The sequence below is a fragment of the Setaria italica genome, chromosome V (assembly GCF_000263155.2).
Source record: "Setaria italica strain Yugu1 chromosome V, Setaria_italica_v2.0, whole genome shotgun sequence".
Classification (NCBI taxonomy): Eukaryota; Viridiplantae; Streptophyta; class Magnoliopsida; order Poales; family Poaceae; genus Setaria; species Setaria italica.
Window position 1 is genome coordinate 45,800,301 of NC_028454.1, and position 16,317 is coordinate 45,816,617.

General features: G+C 48.1%; 1 protein-coding gene and 2 long non-coding RNA genes across 3 annotated transcripts; 1 reads left to right on the forward strand and 2 right to left on the reverse strand.

Moving 5' to 3' along the window:
* Positions 1–16: 16 nt before the first annotated feature.
* LOC101777742 (probable leucine-rich repeat receptor-like protein kinase At5g49770) lies at positions 17–2,599 on the reverse strand. Its single transcript, XM_004971136.3, has 8 exons — positions 2,342–2,599; positions 2,013–2,197; positions 1,713–1,933; positions 1,455–1,581; positions 1,286–1,357; positions 1,005–1,179; positions 673–805; positions 17–565 (listed from the first exon to the last, which is right to left on the reverse strand). Exons 2-8 carry the CDS (start codon positions 2,173–2,175, stop codon positions 317–319), a joined length of 1,140 nt encoding a protein of 379 aa, XP_004971193.1. The 5' UTR covers positions 2,176–2,197; positions 2,342–2,599; the 3' UTR covers positions 17–316.
* A 6,553-nt stretch (positions 2,600–9,152) lies between these two features.
* On the reverse strand, positions 9,153–11,948 carry LOC101761657. Its single transcript, XR_002677936.1, has 3 exons — positions 11,702–11,948; positions 10,037–10,141; positions 9,153–9,878 (listed from the first exon to the last, which is right to left on the reverse strand). It is a non-coding gene; the product is annotated as an uncharacterized LOC101761657 (long non-coding RNA).
* Positions 11,949–12,709: 761 nt separating this feature from the next.
* On the forward strand, positions 12,710–13,600 carry LOC101778153. Its single transcript, XR_215319.2, has 2 exons — positions 12,710–13,039; positions 13,227–13,600. It is a non-coding gene; the product is annotated as an uncharacterized LOC101778153 (long non-coding RNA).
* The last annotated feature ends 2,717 nt before the right edge of the window (positions 13,601–16,317 follow it).

A 16,317-nucleotide genomic window follows, 5' to 3' on the forward strand; every position in this document is an offset into this window, starting at 1 on the left:
TCATGGCCGGCTTCTCCCCTTCCTGTCGCCGGCGGCCGACCGCTGACGTCGACGGCGAGCCCACCGGGAATTCCGCTGCCCGCCCACCCCCCCTATTCCGGGAATCCTTGGCCAGCTCTGCGGGAGGACGCCAGCGTCGCGACGCGTGAGCACATCGACGGGAGACTGCGCCGCAAGGACGGACGCCGCACCGCGCTCGGTGCTGGAGCGCGAGCGTCGAGACGTACGCGTCGTCATTCAGAGGGTCGTCTCTCTCGCCTCCGCGGTGCTCAACCTCGCCGCAGCGCCGCTCACTGGGCTGATGCCGCCGTCCTGATCAGGACGTGAAGAGCTGGCTGCCGAGCGTGACGATGGCGGTGCCGTCGCCCATGACGGTGGTCAGCGTCATCTCCTTCTCCAGGATCCGGTCCAGCTCCGCCGCCACCAGCCGCATCCTGGGCCGCCGCCTCGCCGACGGGTTCAGGCACTGGAACGCCAGGCCCACCAGCTCCGTCATGCCCTCCGATGTGAAGCTCCCTCCCAGCCTCGGGTCGATCAGCTCGTTCGAGGTGAATTGTGCCTCCATCTGACAGATTCACAAGAACATTACTGGTCAGGCAAGATCATGGGCTTTATCTGCCTGTCCAAAATCGGACAGAATTTTCTTGATTGGCATTTGAGATAGAGGTTTACCCAATGAGCGAAAGATTCCTTGGATTCTGGTGGAATCAAGGCTGCAGCTTCCCTGCCAGTGATCAGCTCCAGAAGAAACACCCCAAAGCTGTACACGTCGCTGCTTTCAGAAAGCTGCGCCAATGAATGTGCCCTAAAACAAACACAGCAAAAATGCACGATGAGAATTGAAAAGGAAATGTTGTACGAGTGTTCGTGAAGCATTGGGTTATTCATTATTATTTTAAAAATGAAGATTATTTATGCCGGGAGTGCAATGTCAACTGCTGCTGTGATAGAAAGGCCAAGTTCAGGTAAAACGGCAGAATCTGCACTCAGAGTTTCAGACTCACTGTGGATCTTGGTAGACGCTGCCATTCGATGGAGTGGCGCCTTCCAACCCTCGCATCAGCCTGTCGATTCCGGCGTCAGACACTTTGGCGATGAAGTTCTCGTCGACGAGAACGTTGCTCGTCTTGAAGTCCCTGTGGATCAACGGAGGTGCCAGGGTGTGCAGATGATTCAGACCTGCAATTCAGAATTCTGAGTTCAGAGACTTTGTTTGCTTCACACCTTAAAAGTTTCCAGAGCATTAATCGCCATGAGAGATGTAAACGAATGAAGGTCTTGTAACCTTTAGCTGCTCCAATGGCTATGGAGAGCCTCTGCTTGAACTCCAGCCTTGTCATTGACTCCTTGCCGGTGTCTGATGAACAACACGCATACATAAACAGTGTTCATGCAACATTCAGGGAGACAGAAGGTCGCAGTTAGCATTAAGAGTCATCAGCTGAGCTCATTACCGTACAAATGGCCGTTCACACTGCCGTTGGGCAGGTACTCAAACACCAGCATCTGTAGACCCCCTTCTTGGCAGTAGCCGATCAGCGTCACGACGTTGCGGTGCCAGATCTCCGATAGCCTCCTGATCTGCATTTCACGAAGGACCCATTGTATTTTTCAGTCAAGTGACGAAATTTCACCATTCAAAGTACTGAAGAAACAGTTGCATTGATGATCAGTAACTGAAAACGGGACCGTGCCGTGATGTCCTGCTGTACCTCGTCGGCGAAGTCCTGCCGCGCCGCGCCGGTGCGGCGCTTGACGGCGACGACGGTGCCGTCGAGCAGCAGGCCCTTGTAGACCAGCCCGAAGCTCCCGGCGCCCACCAGGTTGGCCTCGGCGAAGTTCTTGGTGGCGTGCGCCAGCTCCTCCAGTGAGAACTGCCTGGCGCCGTGGAACTCCGGCGCCGACGAGGTCCGGCCGCACCGGCCCCACTCCGCTGATCATCAACAAGCAACCATCAGACGGCGTACGTGCACGAATTGCCGGCGAGAAGGAGAAGCAGCACGGTGACGTACCCAGCGTGGGAGGCGCCTCGGACGACGAGCCGGTGTCGGAGCTCCGGTCACGCCGCGCCCTGAGCCGCCGCCTGACGAGCCACGCCGCGACGAGGACAGCGACCAGCAGCAACGCGGCGGCGCCGGCCGCAATGCCGGCTACCACCGGGGTTGGCAATGCCATCCGGGCGACCGGGGCATCGAACCTGAAAAAGAAACGTGCAACCCACGATCGAGCAGCCACACAGTCAGAGATGAGCCAGCTCAAATACATCGATCGATCGGTAGACGTGCATCAATAATCTAAAAAAGTTTTTTTAAGTATCATCTCGCTGATGAATCTTACGGACCTCGGAACGAGCAGGGGCTTCTATAGCTTCGGCATTCATCAATGAAGCGACGGAGCTCCGGATCACCCTCAACTCTCTTGCAGTTCAACAGCGCCGCCGCCGCCACCGTCTTCCTAGCTAGGACCAACGGAGAGCTCGCGCCTCGATCGCGAGCTTCACGAGCTGACCAGCCGGGTCTTTAAAGACAAGGAGGCCGGCCGGGCATGCAAGAGGTAGGGAGCCGAGGAGCAAGAAGACGCCGCTAGCTCGCCCAGGTGGGTGTCGGAACGTACAGGACGCGATGTGATTGATGCGCAAGCGTAACCCCTCCCCCACATGGCAATTGGGGATGGTGGCTGCAACTTCTTCAACCGCAACAACAAATTATTATTCTTTTCAGTGCAGCCTGTGCATGTTGGAGGAGCCTTTCACCTGGAAAGCAACTGTGAAAACGGATCAGTGCCAGCCTTTTAGACGGTTCTTCCTTTCTCTTCATTCAGTTTCACCAAGCCATGAGGTGATAAACACGACGAGATGACATCGCCAGTGCAGTGAGAGCTGCACACGCAGTGCATACGGCGAACGTGCAGACTGCAGATGATGAAACCAACAATGAGCTAGCAGTCAACCAGAGACTGTTGCTGAAACCATCAATGAGCAGTCAATAGTGAAATTGGATGAGATTAACCTAGTTAAGCTTCCACATTTCATCCCAAATGAGAAACCAAGGATCTGATTGGAACAACTTTCTGATGGTTAGCATTCAGAAAAGAAAATGTGGCAAACTCAACTTGCGTAGCTTAATTGGCATCGGTCTGCTCCGGACCCTCATCTAGTCATCAGTCGGCGGTGGTGCCCGTGGCTGTCCTGCGCTAGCTACTAGTAGCAGGCTACTCCAGCTGTTATTAACGTGAGCGAGCTTTGCGAGTGGGGACCACCGCCTAGCTAGGGCTCCCTTTGACTGACCATGAGTCCATGATAGGCTGGAAAGCCGAGCAGTATGATGCACATTGCACTTGTCACCTAGTGTGGTTGTGTTGTAGGAGGCCATGGCCATGGACATCCGGAAATGAAGCGGAAGCGCTCGCTTTCCGGCCTCCCAAAAGCTCCCTGTCACCACAAAGTGAAAGCAGAAAGCCTGTCCTTCATGAAACTGAACGAAGAGTGATAGGGTGAAGACTGAAGATTACTTCAAGAAAGAGGGTTCATGGCTGCAGAAAGTTGTAGAGGAAGAATAGTTGTGCGGAGGAGAGGAGTGAGTGATCAAACTGCAGAATGAAACACAGTCGACCGAGTTGCACCTCATGTGCTGATTAGCTAAGCGTGATCAAAATACAGATTCATTATGCTGGCAGGCTCCAACAAGTAGGAGCTGTTGCTTCCGAATGAGCACCTATGAGGCTATTATAGCTTAAACTACTGCAAATTGGGTAGTTCACTGGCTGATCATGCAGAAATATGCTGCTACATTATCAAGCCACATGCTAACTACAGTCCCAACTCCCAAGTGTGCTACACCCCGCGTCGTCTCCCTGGAGACGACTTGGGCGGCTCCCCCGCTCTGCCCCACCCCGCCCCCCCCTCCTCCCAGCCTCCTTCCCACCTCACCGCCGCCAGAGTAGTGCACCGGAAGCCCGAGTGCCTGCTAGGAAAGCAGTAGGGCCTCTCTCACCGGCCGGGGGACCCGTGCAGACTTTGGGTGCGGCGGTGCGGGGCCACGGAGGTGGCGGCGGCGCCTCGGGCCGGCGGATCCGGTGCCCCCGGGGACGGATCTGCGCGGCGCGGCGGTGGGCAGGCGACCGTCCTGGCCTCAAGTCCGGCGTCTCGGTGGGCCTAGGATGTGGCGGCAGCGGTTCCTCTGCGGCGACAGCGGGGGGGAGGGTGTTGGGCGCGGGGCGCGGTGGCACTCCGCCCCCTGGACGGTGGTGCTGGAACTCCACCGCGGGTTGCAAAAGTGACCGGCGCAAGCAGCCACCACCCGTTCGCGTTTGGCGGGAGCGATTGCGCGACCAGCAATGGGCTGCGCGGGAGGGGTTTTGCGGCGGGGGCAGTGAGCTGCAGGCCGGGGCGACGGGTTGCGCGGGAGGGGTTTTGAGGCAGGGGCGGTGAGCTGCGGGATCGAGGGCAGCAGCCGCGCGGATGCAGGCGGCGCAGGGGATGGCACCCAATCCGCCGTGTGGTTGAGCGGCTCGCAAAGGCCGGCCCTAGGCGCGGAGGCGAGGTGGCGCTGTGCAGGGAAAGGAGTGGACCGGCCAGCGGTGGTGGGCGGAGTGCGACCGGTCCGGCGTGAGGCTGCACGATGGCGGCCAAGTGGGGCGAGCGACAGGCCGGGGCACAACGGCTTCTATGCCTCAATGGTGGCGGCGTGGTGTCGTGGTCAGGGTGGCCTATGCGAGGTGTCCCAACGACGCCATGAAGGCGTGGCAAGGACACCTAGCGCAGGGGCGCGCTGGTGGCACCAAGGTGGGGCTGCAGGCGTCGTCGGGCTACCTCTCCTCGGCTGAGGAGTTGCGGAGGTGGCGACGGGAGCGGAAGGCGGCTGAGCACTAGTGGGGGCTCGCGCGGCGTGGAGGAGGTTGCAAGGAGTGGACGCGGCGGTGAGCAAGTGGAGGTGGAGGCACAACGGCATGGTTGCGTGGGTGTGCGATGGCGACGCCGCCTCAGTTTGGGCTACTATGACTGTGGTTTGGGAATGTCGAACCGTGAGCGTGTAGTGAGGGGTTGGGATTCTCCGAGCGAAAGCCCTCACCGGCGTTTGCTGGTGGAGTTTACGGCGACACCCTAAACTCTAGGGCGTCGTTCTCCCCATTGGGGGTGTCACTTCTGAGCTACAACCCTACTGCATGGGGTTCTCTGGGTGAAAACCCTGTCCAGACCCTAGACAAGCGATGACGGCGCCATTGGCGTCGTGCCCTCCTTGGAGGCGTCGTTTCTAGAGACCCATCTCGGTTCATGGCATTGCTGGTCCATTGGCCATGGGCGGCCGCAGCTGGTGGCGGCATTTCCGCCACGTGGAAAGCTAGACGGGTGTTGCCAAGGCTATGTGGAGGCGATTGCAAGTATGGCGGCAGCCAGGGGTTGTCACATGGTTATCAGTTTTGGTTGCTTGTAGCGGACCGCGGCGGCTGGCGTTGCTTGGCAACAGTCAGAGCGGCGTGGGACTGCGTCGGAGGATGGCGCTTGCGGCAACGGCAGCGTGGGACAACTAGACTTGCAGCGGACCGCAGCGGGTTGATCAGCTTGGCTGGACTACCCGGTACGGTACATCGTCAAAAGGCGGCGCAAGTGACTTCTCTAGTTTGTTGTCTTGACGCCGAAGGCTTTTACACGGGTGAAGCAATGAGGCAAAGTCGACCTGCAGCGGTTGTTTTGTTTGATTGATGGAGATCTGGTGAAGTGGGGTAGCATTGCTCACCACTCTGACGGCGATAAAAGAAAAGGATCCATGATGTGGAGTACCGCGGCGAGCGAGGTGAGATCCCCGCGCGCGGTGTTCCTTCGAGGCGACGAGAGCAAGGTGGAGTCCAACGGCGAATATGGTGAGACCCCCCGCGCGTTGTGTTATCGTGGTGGCGACTGCGAGGCAGCCTGCGAGATATCCGGATTCGTTGGTATCAATCCGTCAGTTGGAGTGTGGTGTTGCAGCGGCACTACGGCGGAGGATCCCACATGGCGGTGGTCTTCTCGGTGCGGTGCGGTGCAGTCTGCTTCTATCGGTTCCCTGTCGACACAGGGCCACGCTTGGAGGTTTCGGCAAATTGATGAGCGTGATTATTGTGAATGCCGCCGTGGTGAGTGGAGTGGGGAGGTCGTGTTGACGTCCCAATCCAACCGATCGGGTGTGTCGGTTTTGAGTTTAGTGCTGACCCACGTTGATATCCCAATCCAATCGGGCAAGTCTTTTTTGTTTTCCTTTCCTTTTCTTTTTCTTTTTTCTTTTCCTGCCTATGGCCTCCCAGAGCTGTAGTCTTGTATTTTCTGTTATATTAATGAAACACGCTATGTGCGTCGTTCTTTAAAAAAAAAACTCCCAAGTGTACTGGCCATTGCCATTGGGTTCGTTCAGAGTCTTTAAGAAACGGGGAGACACGATGAGGTGTACATGAATGAGGTATGTTCATGCCAAAAACGAGGACAAACTTTACAGGCTTGTACTCTGTGATTTGCTAGGTTGCACATTGGAGTTTCCGTACGGTCAATATCACCATCAGATTGAAACCTGGCCAGTCCCTATTTACACTAATTGACAGGTTGCACTAACAGTTAAGTACTCTTTCTCCAGAGAATTCAGAGTTTATTCCTACTTCAGATCAATAAATGAGCATTTTATTTTGGGAGAACATTCCCGCAAAACTTCTTAACAGATGTGGTGGTGTGGTGCTGTGCATTTAATTGACTCGAGAATCTGAATGATTTAGGAAACAATGTGCAATACAACTCTTTGCAGGCTAGCAGCATGCAACTTGTACAAATTCTAGTCCTAGGAGAGCTGTAATAGCTAGCAATACGGGGTCCAGTCGGATACTCTCCCTCCGAGATCCAAATCTGAATCCGATAGAATATCAGATTTGCTCGCGCATACACACACACGCCAGATAGAAAATTGGAGGACATCTGAACATTTTAAAGTTCCAAATCTATCTCTAGTAAATTAAGATTCTTTCATTCTGCATAAAGTATCTTCGATCTGAAGAACTTCTGGATGCAATTAGAAAACAATGTGGTTGCCTGGATCAGAATGACTGTTTCAGTTCTTCAACAGTCTGCAGAGAACAACTGTGATCAAATCCATTTGTTCTCGAAATAAATTAATCTCAGCCTTAGTGGTCTCTGAAAGCATATACTATATTAGTATTATATCATCATCATATGTTTACATGTATACAACATCTGCAGTGAACCTAGACTGCCTTTGGACATGATCCAAGATGCACGTTCAGTTGTTTTGCTAGTAACATATATGAAGAGAAACATCTTCAGGGCAGCAGGGTTACTGCACAAGAGCCAACTGGAACAAAATTAAAGAAACAAACGGCACATGCGCGGTGTCCTTCTGCAGATGAGAATCCAATGGTTGTCACAATAAGAAGTGCTCTTCAGAACAGGCCAACTTCCAGCCTGGAGAATGCAGAATTACGGGATATCCTCTTACCAGAACAATATATTGATAATAAAAGTTGATCATCTACAAGCATATTATATATTGATAATACAAGTTGATCATCTATAAGCATATAGGGATCCAAAACAAGTAACTGAAAGGCTGCAAAAGACACTCTAATTGCACTTTCAGTCAATTGCTAAAAGCATACGTTGGCTTCAAACTCGATACTTGGCTAATTGGAGCAAAGACTATCACTTGCTGAAATTATTCTGCTGTGCGTAATGAACCTAAACACCGTCAAAAGTTTACTAGATTAGCTTGGAACTTGTATTACTTTGCTAATTCTAGTATTTCTTGCAGTACCAGTAGGAGCTGCTATTGACTGAAATGGTGTCATGAAAAGGAGTATGTATATCATATCAAGAGTTTCTTGCAGTATCAGTAGGAGCTGCTTTTCTTGGGAAAAAAAAACGAATCGACGATGGAAACTGATAAGACGAGCAGAGTGAATTACAGGTTAGAACACAACTTTTGCGTCTAGATCTTCTAAGAAAGCTGCAAACTATCCAAAAGGACTGAGCCTTTAAACTGCAAATTCCTTAAGGTAGTAATGAATATATTACGAAGGTTTGCTGAAAATCAAGAGTTTCCAGGAACTCACAAGAACCAAACAGCGTAAATGCGGTAGCTCCCTTGAAACAGGAGTAGGGGAGAAAAGACGTGGATGAGTGATAACACTCGTAGAGGAGCTGAGGTGGAGAGCCAGCATGCCAGCCAAGGTGTGCAGTCCGGCCGGGGATCCCAATCCCAACCGATCTGCACGAACGCTCGTCTCCTGTAACCGCCAGCCCGTTCACCACATGGTTTGTACCAGGGTTAATGGTCCAGTATGTTTCTGATCCCTGCTTCTCCAAGCCTCTAAGTTTTTTGGCCCCCCCTGCAAAACAAGACATGTAGATGAACAGGAAAGCCAACACAATACACAAGGCGGCAAGATTGGAACGAAAAGACACCAAAAACTCCCGTCTGCCTCCTGTTCTCCTGCGGTTGCTGTATCTGAAGTTTTTCAGAGCTGCCAGGATCCCATTGCCATTGCCGTCCAGACAGGCACATATGCAATTGCTCCCTTGGGACTTGGGAGCTGCAGGATCGATTGGAACAGCATCGTCTGGTACCAGGCTGCAATAGGTTGCAGTTGCAGCATGATCCGGTATCGGCTTGGCCGCAACTGCTGCGACAGTAGCATCTGCTGTCTGCGTCCGTGTCTGATCGTGTACGCAGACGCCTAGAGACAGTCAACCGATGGTCATCGAGCAAGTTGTGTGGGCGCAGACGTGCAGAGCATGAGACGACGCCAGATCTACTGCATTGCACGCGTACAGTACAAACTGTACGATGGTCAAAACGGTGCCCTGGCACAGCAGCGTATGAATTGGTAAACTAGATTCTAGACTAGATCGTAGCTGCAACAAATGTGGTCAACTCACTTGGATCTCACAAGGATACTGTAATTCTGAATTGACGCATACCGACACGATGGCACGCAGTCAAAACACTCAAACCCTGCACTTCGTTTCAACACGGCCACACGGGAAGGAATGCTGATACCGAATCACACCAGGAGTCAGCATTTTTTGATGAGGCCCAATAAGAAATCAATCATGTCCTTTTGCACAGCCACAACGCAACATATCTTGCACAGGGAGGACACGATAATCAAGACCGGAATAACTTGGCAAGCCACGCAATTACTTAACGGAAATCACTGTCGATATTTACCATTATTACAAAACTACCATAAACTTGTCACCATATTAACATCACTCGGTTTACGGGGGATTACTCGGTGGAAAGTTCTTCAGCACGACACTAGACAATCCAAGTAACAAGCATAAAAAAGGCCAGCAAAGAGATAGTAACAGAAGAACCGGCAGTTGCAGATTAGTTTTTCATTATATCCGGCGCTTAATGCATCTATGGAGAAACTACCATAGCAAACGCCCTGTTTGTTTGAACAACTTCTTCTGAAGTAGACTCAATGTCTTCTCAGCTATGATCAGCAGGAGAATCTTTAAGTATATCAAAGCCCATAGGAACCGAAGGAGACCAATGTGTCCTTAGCCATGATCAGCAGGAGAATCTTGATGTATATCAAGGCCCACTTTCTGGTAACCTCATTGTGGACATAGTCCAGAAGGATCTCCTTGTTTTTTGAGGGCAAAGGATCTCCTTGTGGAACATGTAGATTTGATGGAACACTGACATGACTATAACAGAAGTTCTGACACCATTCCTTGATACGAGAAGGATAGGCGGGATCATGTAATATGTAGTACTTGTAACTACCTCGTTTGCCCTCGCTTTCAAGCTTTCAGTTCTCAATGGATCGCTTCTGGGTTTGGCGATACTTGCTTCCAATGGGCTGAATGCTGTCACCTTTGCGGAGGCGCCTTCCTGTGTTTTCAGTCCAATTGCATTAAGTAGTGTGGAAGGATTTACACGGCTAAAAAAACATTGAATTTACACTAGCAATGAGCCAGCCAATGAATAGTGAGAAGTGAGAACAAACTATCAGAGGTAGAAACGCTATACAATGCACATTAGGGACCCACCTGCACCTGCTGCACAGAAGATCTATTGGATGCTCGTGCTCCAGTAGAAAACCAACGAGGTAATTGCGCACCACTGAGTCGTGATATTCGCTCATACCCCAGAATCTGTTTGCATACTCAAACATAAAAATGGCACAAAAGGGTGCATTAATAGGATCACAACTAACTGCTACATTGGCTGAGAAAGATGGGAAAAGAAGTACATATACACAAGTCAGCAAGTTCAATGAGAAGGCGCAGCCTGAACTTATTAAGAATTAGGTAAAAGTGTGATCACTCAAGATAGAAGTTTTTCCAATGCAAAAATATATTAGTGAAGCATTCAGCAAGTACTCAATAGATGTCATGGTGGTTAGAAATATAATTGTTTTAGTGAAATCTACTACTGTTCTCTGTGTGAAATTGGCAATGCTTCCCTATGAAACTTTCTTGATCATTATACAGGGTATAAATATGTGATTAGTAGTACTCGCAAATTTTTACATTACTAATCCTAGCAAAATCTAATAAGTCTATCCGATCCATGATAGAGACACAAATCTGATCCATGGATAGGACAAATCAATGCTAGTTATTCCAATAAGGAAAGGTGGACATGCATGATAAGGAATACTACTTGATATCAGTAGGTATGATCTATCATCAAACCAGATAGCATGGCATTAAATAGAAAGAATACCCTCAAATGTCTGCAAAGGGATGACACATTCTCTAGTAAGTTATTACTGAAGGTCAGTATTGAAGTGGGAAACTTTGCCCATAAAATAAAAGAGAACCAAGATAATGTTTGTGCAAATCCTTTGATTAAACAAAATGCAAGTTATTTTGAACTTGGACATCAACAAGGTCTACAAAATGAAAAATTTATAACAATTTCTACAAAAAAATATGTTGATAAAAACATACGGTGAAATGATTTCATGATAGATCTAGCGATGCCATAAGCACAGTTTATTATATATTGATGGTCAAAACTTAAAAAATGACAAGCAAGAATCCTAAAGCAACTTGCATTTTGGGTCGGAGGGAGAATTTTCCTCTCGGCTTCACTGGCTCCAAGTCATCAATTCACCAATAATGGAAGCTCAGCAAGTTATGCAACAGGCGATCACCTTTCACATGCCCCTATCTCGATGAGAGCTAATTTGACATTTTGTACATTTTTGCTCAATTTGTGTTCCCATATTTAATGACTTTGGGAACAAAACAAGCCAGCACAAATGGCAAGCGACAACTGAAAGAAAGCTGACCGGCCATACCAGACCAGCATAAACCAGAAAGACGTTGACACGGAAGAAGCGTGATCGACTCGCTAGCTGCTACTGTAATATAACCCTGCCCTATTTTTTCTTCTCATCACAAAGACACGAACACCCTGTTTACTTCCTTTTCAATAATCGTCCACACAAACTACGAGCAAGCATCTACAGACCTGGGCCATGAAACCACAAAAACCCACATGTTGAATCACAAGCAACAAGATTCTTCCGTTCATCTGGACTATAAGCTAGCAAATTTCATAAATGACCCAAAAACGCAAGCAAATACGCAATGTGAAAACAATACTTGCAGGACAAAATCACAGATTCATCTATAGACACTTTGCATGGGAAAAATGTATATCTGAAGGAGGGGAAGGGAGGAGCGAGGGAAGGAGACGCGAACCTTGGAGAGGTCGAGAGGGGAGCGGACCGACGGTTGCCGCGGCGAAGGGCCGGCGACAGCGGCGACCGGGTCCTAGGGAAGAGTGGAGAGAGCGCTCTGCGAGACCGGGCGCTGGCGAGCGGCGACGAAGAGGCCGCTTCGGCGCGCGCGAGGGCTTGCGCTAGGGCTTTGGATCAGGTCAGGAACCGCGACGCCATTCTCTCTCTCTCTCGCCGGGGAGGACTGGAGCGAGGAGAGGAAAAGGTGATCGACGACGGGGAGATAGACGAAGAAGAGAAGAGAGTGCTGCGTAAGCAGATGAGGCCTGGCCCAGTAACACGGCCCATATATAGCTTTATTACGTATATGGAGTGGGCTGGTTTAGGTCTCAGCAATTTGAGATTGACGAAAACATTTTCACTCACAAAAAGCGAGATATGATCATATGAAGCTATTCTACTTTTACTAGACACAGTACACACGACGCTCACAAATACAAACTTACATTCACCCTTTGATACATATCTACAGGTATATCGCTGTCAGATGGATACCCCATACTAACTTTAGCACCTGTCACATCGGATGTTTGATACTAATAAGAAGTATTAAATATAGTCTAATTACAAAACTAATTGTACATATGGAGTCTAATTCATGATGAATCGATTAAGCCTAATTAATTCATAATTTGACAATGTGGTGCTACAGTAACTAATGAATTAATTAGCTTTAATAGATTCGTCTCGCGAATTAGACTCCATCTATTTTATAATTACTTTTTGTTCATCCGAACATCCGAGGTGACTACTAGAATTTTAGCACTCGTATCAAACAGCCCTCCGTGCCTCCGTGAATTTAGCACTAAGTATCAAACAGCCCTCCGTGCTGTCGACCTTCCTGTGCTGCGCCGCGTGTCGCCGAAAAAAAAAATAGTTCTCGAGCGGAGCCACGTCACGTCCCACGCGTCGTCGTTGCCCGGGGGAAAAAAGCACCGTCACCTGCTTCGCCGCGTGTCTCCCTCTGCTATCTCCCTCTCTCGCGCGCACGCCTCCCACCTCTCTCTCCTCCACTTCTCTCCCTTCGCCGCCCCTCTCCTCCCCCATCCGCTCGCCCCTCACCTCCTGTCTGTGGCGAGGAGCGGCGGCGGGGCCAGGCGTGGCGGCGGCCCGTGGGTGCGACCCGAGGAGCGGCCCGTGGCGGCGGCGGGGCAAGGCGAGGCGGCGCCCTGCTCCGCGACGAGTAGCGCGGGGGCGGGATGCGGCGTCGGGGACGGTGCCCCCCCCCCCCCCCCCCCTCTCTCTCGGTGCTTTCTCTCTCGGATCCGGCAGGCGCGGGATCCGGCGGCGAGGCATTATTGTTAGTTTTACCAATTATCACTGTCCATTCATAACACAGACCAATATTGAAGACTGTTAATTCTTTCTTATAATCGAAAGTAGTGTAGCGGTACCCTGACCTTCAAAACCTGATTTACTGATGTTCAATTTATTGTAGTTACTTAGCACATGATTTCTAATCAGCTTACTATGGCATATATCTGTAGGTTGAGTTCAGTTCAGACTTTTTCAATTTCATACTTGTGAGAGGCAACAGAATTGATGATTGGCTCCAATGGGCCTTAGTTTCAGAGTTATTAGAGGCAACAGCTACTTGAGAGGCCACAGTTCAGACTTCTTTCAGTTTCAATTGAGCGCCAAGTTCTGAACTTCTTTCAGTTTCAATTGAGCGCCAAGTTCTGTAATTGCTGATTTGCATGTTTGGACCTGCAGCCTGTTTAAGTTCTGTTTGTAGACTTATTAACACAGTGTTTAGTTTTCTGTAAATTTAAGCTCCATCGCCAGCAGGTTATGGTGTGTATCGCCAAGTTATTTGATGTGTATTGCCGTTAAGGATTTCTTAGCTGGATAGTTCCCCAAACAGTAGTCATGCATACCTTCCAATGTTTATTTTCGTTATTTCTTTCCAGCCAGAAGCTCGCGTCCCACAGAATTTTAGATGGGGCGCGGGACCTTAGAACTTTTAGTGATATGATATAAGAAAAGGTTCATCCAAGTTGTCTTTATCATATATCTACTCTAACCGCCAAGTTTAAACACCCATTACATATAGTTATAAGAAGTGCATCATCAGTTGCTGAACATCCAGCAGGTTCTTTAATGCTCTGCATTGTTTTGGATGCAGCTGCGTTTTCAGTTAAGGCAGACGTCCTTGCATGTTCCTAATGATACAACATACATGGTTTCCAAAGTTAGTTGCACTATTTTCCTTTTCCATCAAATGTAACTTATGTACAATTTGATATGAGAATGAGATTATGAGAACTTTGTTGATTATGAGAACTGTAGTTACTAATAAGCATATTAACAGCATTGACATGGTGACAAGCAAAACAACACCAACGAACCAACCAACAATTTTCAACTACTGTTATTTTTTTAGCAGCTGCAAAAAATATATAATCATTAAAATATACAATTCTCTTAACACGGGCGTGGCGAAGCGTGCAGATCACCCTAGTACTTGCATTGACCCTTTGAATATATGCACGTAAACGCAACCATGTGACTATTTTGAATATATGCACGTAAACGCAATCATATGACTATAAGCACCTCGAAAGCACCTCCAAAAGAAGATTGAACTGTTCAAGATTTCTTTTGAACTGTTCAAGATTTCTTTTGAACTGTTCAAGATTGACAGAAGTCATCGTTGGTGTCCCGCTATTTACGGGTACATCATCTGCTCTATTTACGGGTACATCATCTGCTACCTATAGTACATCATTTACTATTGAAAAATAATGCTAGTTAAATTCTAAATTTAGTACATCATTTACTATTGAAAAATAATGCTAGTTAAATTTTAAAATAAATTTAAGAAAATACGAGCACATTTACCAAATCAAGAATTTACCAAATCAAGAATTCAAGATTCAAGGTGTTTGGATACCAGCTGCTAAACTTTAGCAGTGTCATATCGGATGTTCGGATGCTAATTAGGAGGACTAAACATGAGCTAATTATAAAACTAACTAAATGCAGAACCCTGTGCTAATTCGCTAGACGAATCTATTAAGCCTAATCAATCCATCATTAGCAAATGTTACTGTAGCACCACATTGTCAAATCATGGACTAATTAGGCTTAATAGATTCGTCTCGTGAATTAGACTCCATCTGTGCAATTAGTTTGTAATTAGCCTATGTTTAATACTCCTAATTAGCATCAAACATCCGATGTGACATGTGCTAAACTTTAGCAGGGTGTATCCAAATACCCCTAGATAGACCAGTCACACACAGCACATGAAACCTTTAGCCAGCTAAATTGTTGATTGAATTTCCTTGAGAATTGAAGTGATATAGATTCTGCTTAGGTGTAAAAAATGCTTTCGAGAGGAGAGAATCAGAGAATAGCATCAATAGCACGTTTACCTCCACGTATCGAAAAGTCAATTTAACACGATTATCACACTTCAAATGGGGAAAAAGGCGGATAGGGGCGGTTACTGGTTGCTTAATCACCCCTATTTGTTTTTAGCAATAGGCATATTCTACCGACATTCATAGCGTACCCAATTAAGGGCCCCTTTATTCTTTGTCTCTTCTTAGGCGTTGGAAATTCATTGCTTAATTAATTAACTAATCCTGCCGATTTATTCTGACCTCGACGTGGAAATGCCCATTGCTTCCACGCTGACACGTCTGAGAATACATAGTAGAACATTAAAATTTTTTTTGTGTGGTTTTTGCCTTTTAGGGCTTTAGGCCAATGGCACCACGTCCTGATGTCCAATCGAGAATTGTTCTTCGTCTTACTGAAATTGGGAAAAAAAAAGAGGAAGAAGTAAGGATTGATTCAAACCTTATCGAGTTATCAACATCTTAATGACTCAGATGCAGCTTTGCAGAGTGTCTTTTATGTGTGATAGATCGAGTGTTTGTCCCGTTGGTAAAGAAGATGTCTATGTTTGAACCTGGAGGGCTGTGTTTAAGGAATGAGGTGGTCTAACATCATCTCACTCAAATTCTTGTTTCAATTGAAAGAATAGCATAGGTTGTTGATCCATCATCAGTTACCACTTCATTCTTCATATGCATGTAATTAGTCTAAACACGAGGAATGAAGTCGTTTCACCAAAATGCATAGGATCATCTTATGATGTGCCGCCCCATCTATGATGAGCTGATTCCTGAAACTAAAAACTCCATTAGGCTTCTATCTCATGCTTTACTTAAAACACCAGACCTCTTAACGTTATTTCTTAGAGAAAAAAACAAAGCTCGATTGAATGCTCAGTCTGAAACCATAATCCAATGGTAGGCAACTGGCCATCAATTTGCGCATCATCTATTGAGTACCCATGCTATCTGCTGCCAAAGGATTGTATAGCTTAATTTCTGCTGAATTGATCTTGCAATTAGAGGCTCGATTCCCTGATCACACGTCGTCATTTCAGTTACCGCAATAGAAAATGTTATTATGATACTACCTTTGTTGTTTGGTCAAATATATGCATCATCAGAATTCAGATGGTATTTTCAACTCTCGGTGATCTTGGTGATGTAAACGCTTTTTATTTCGAATTAACTAACTGTAGAATGCTGGCCCGTGGCTCCTCCCAACAGCTAAGAT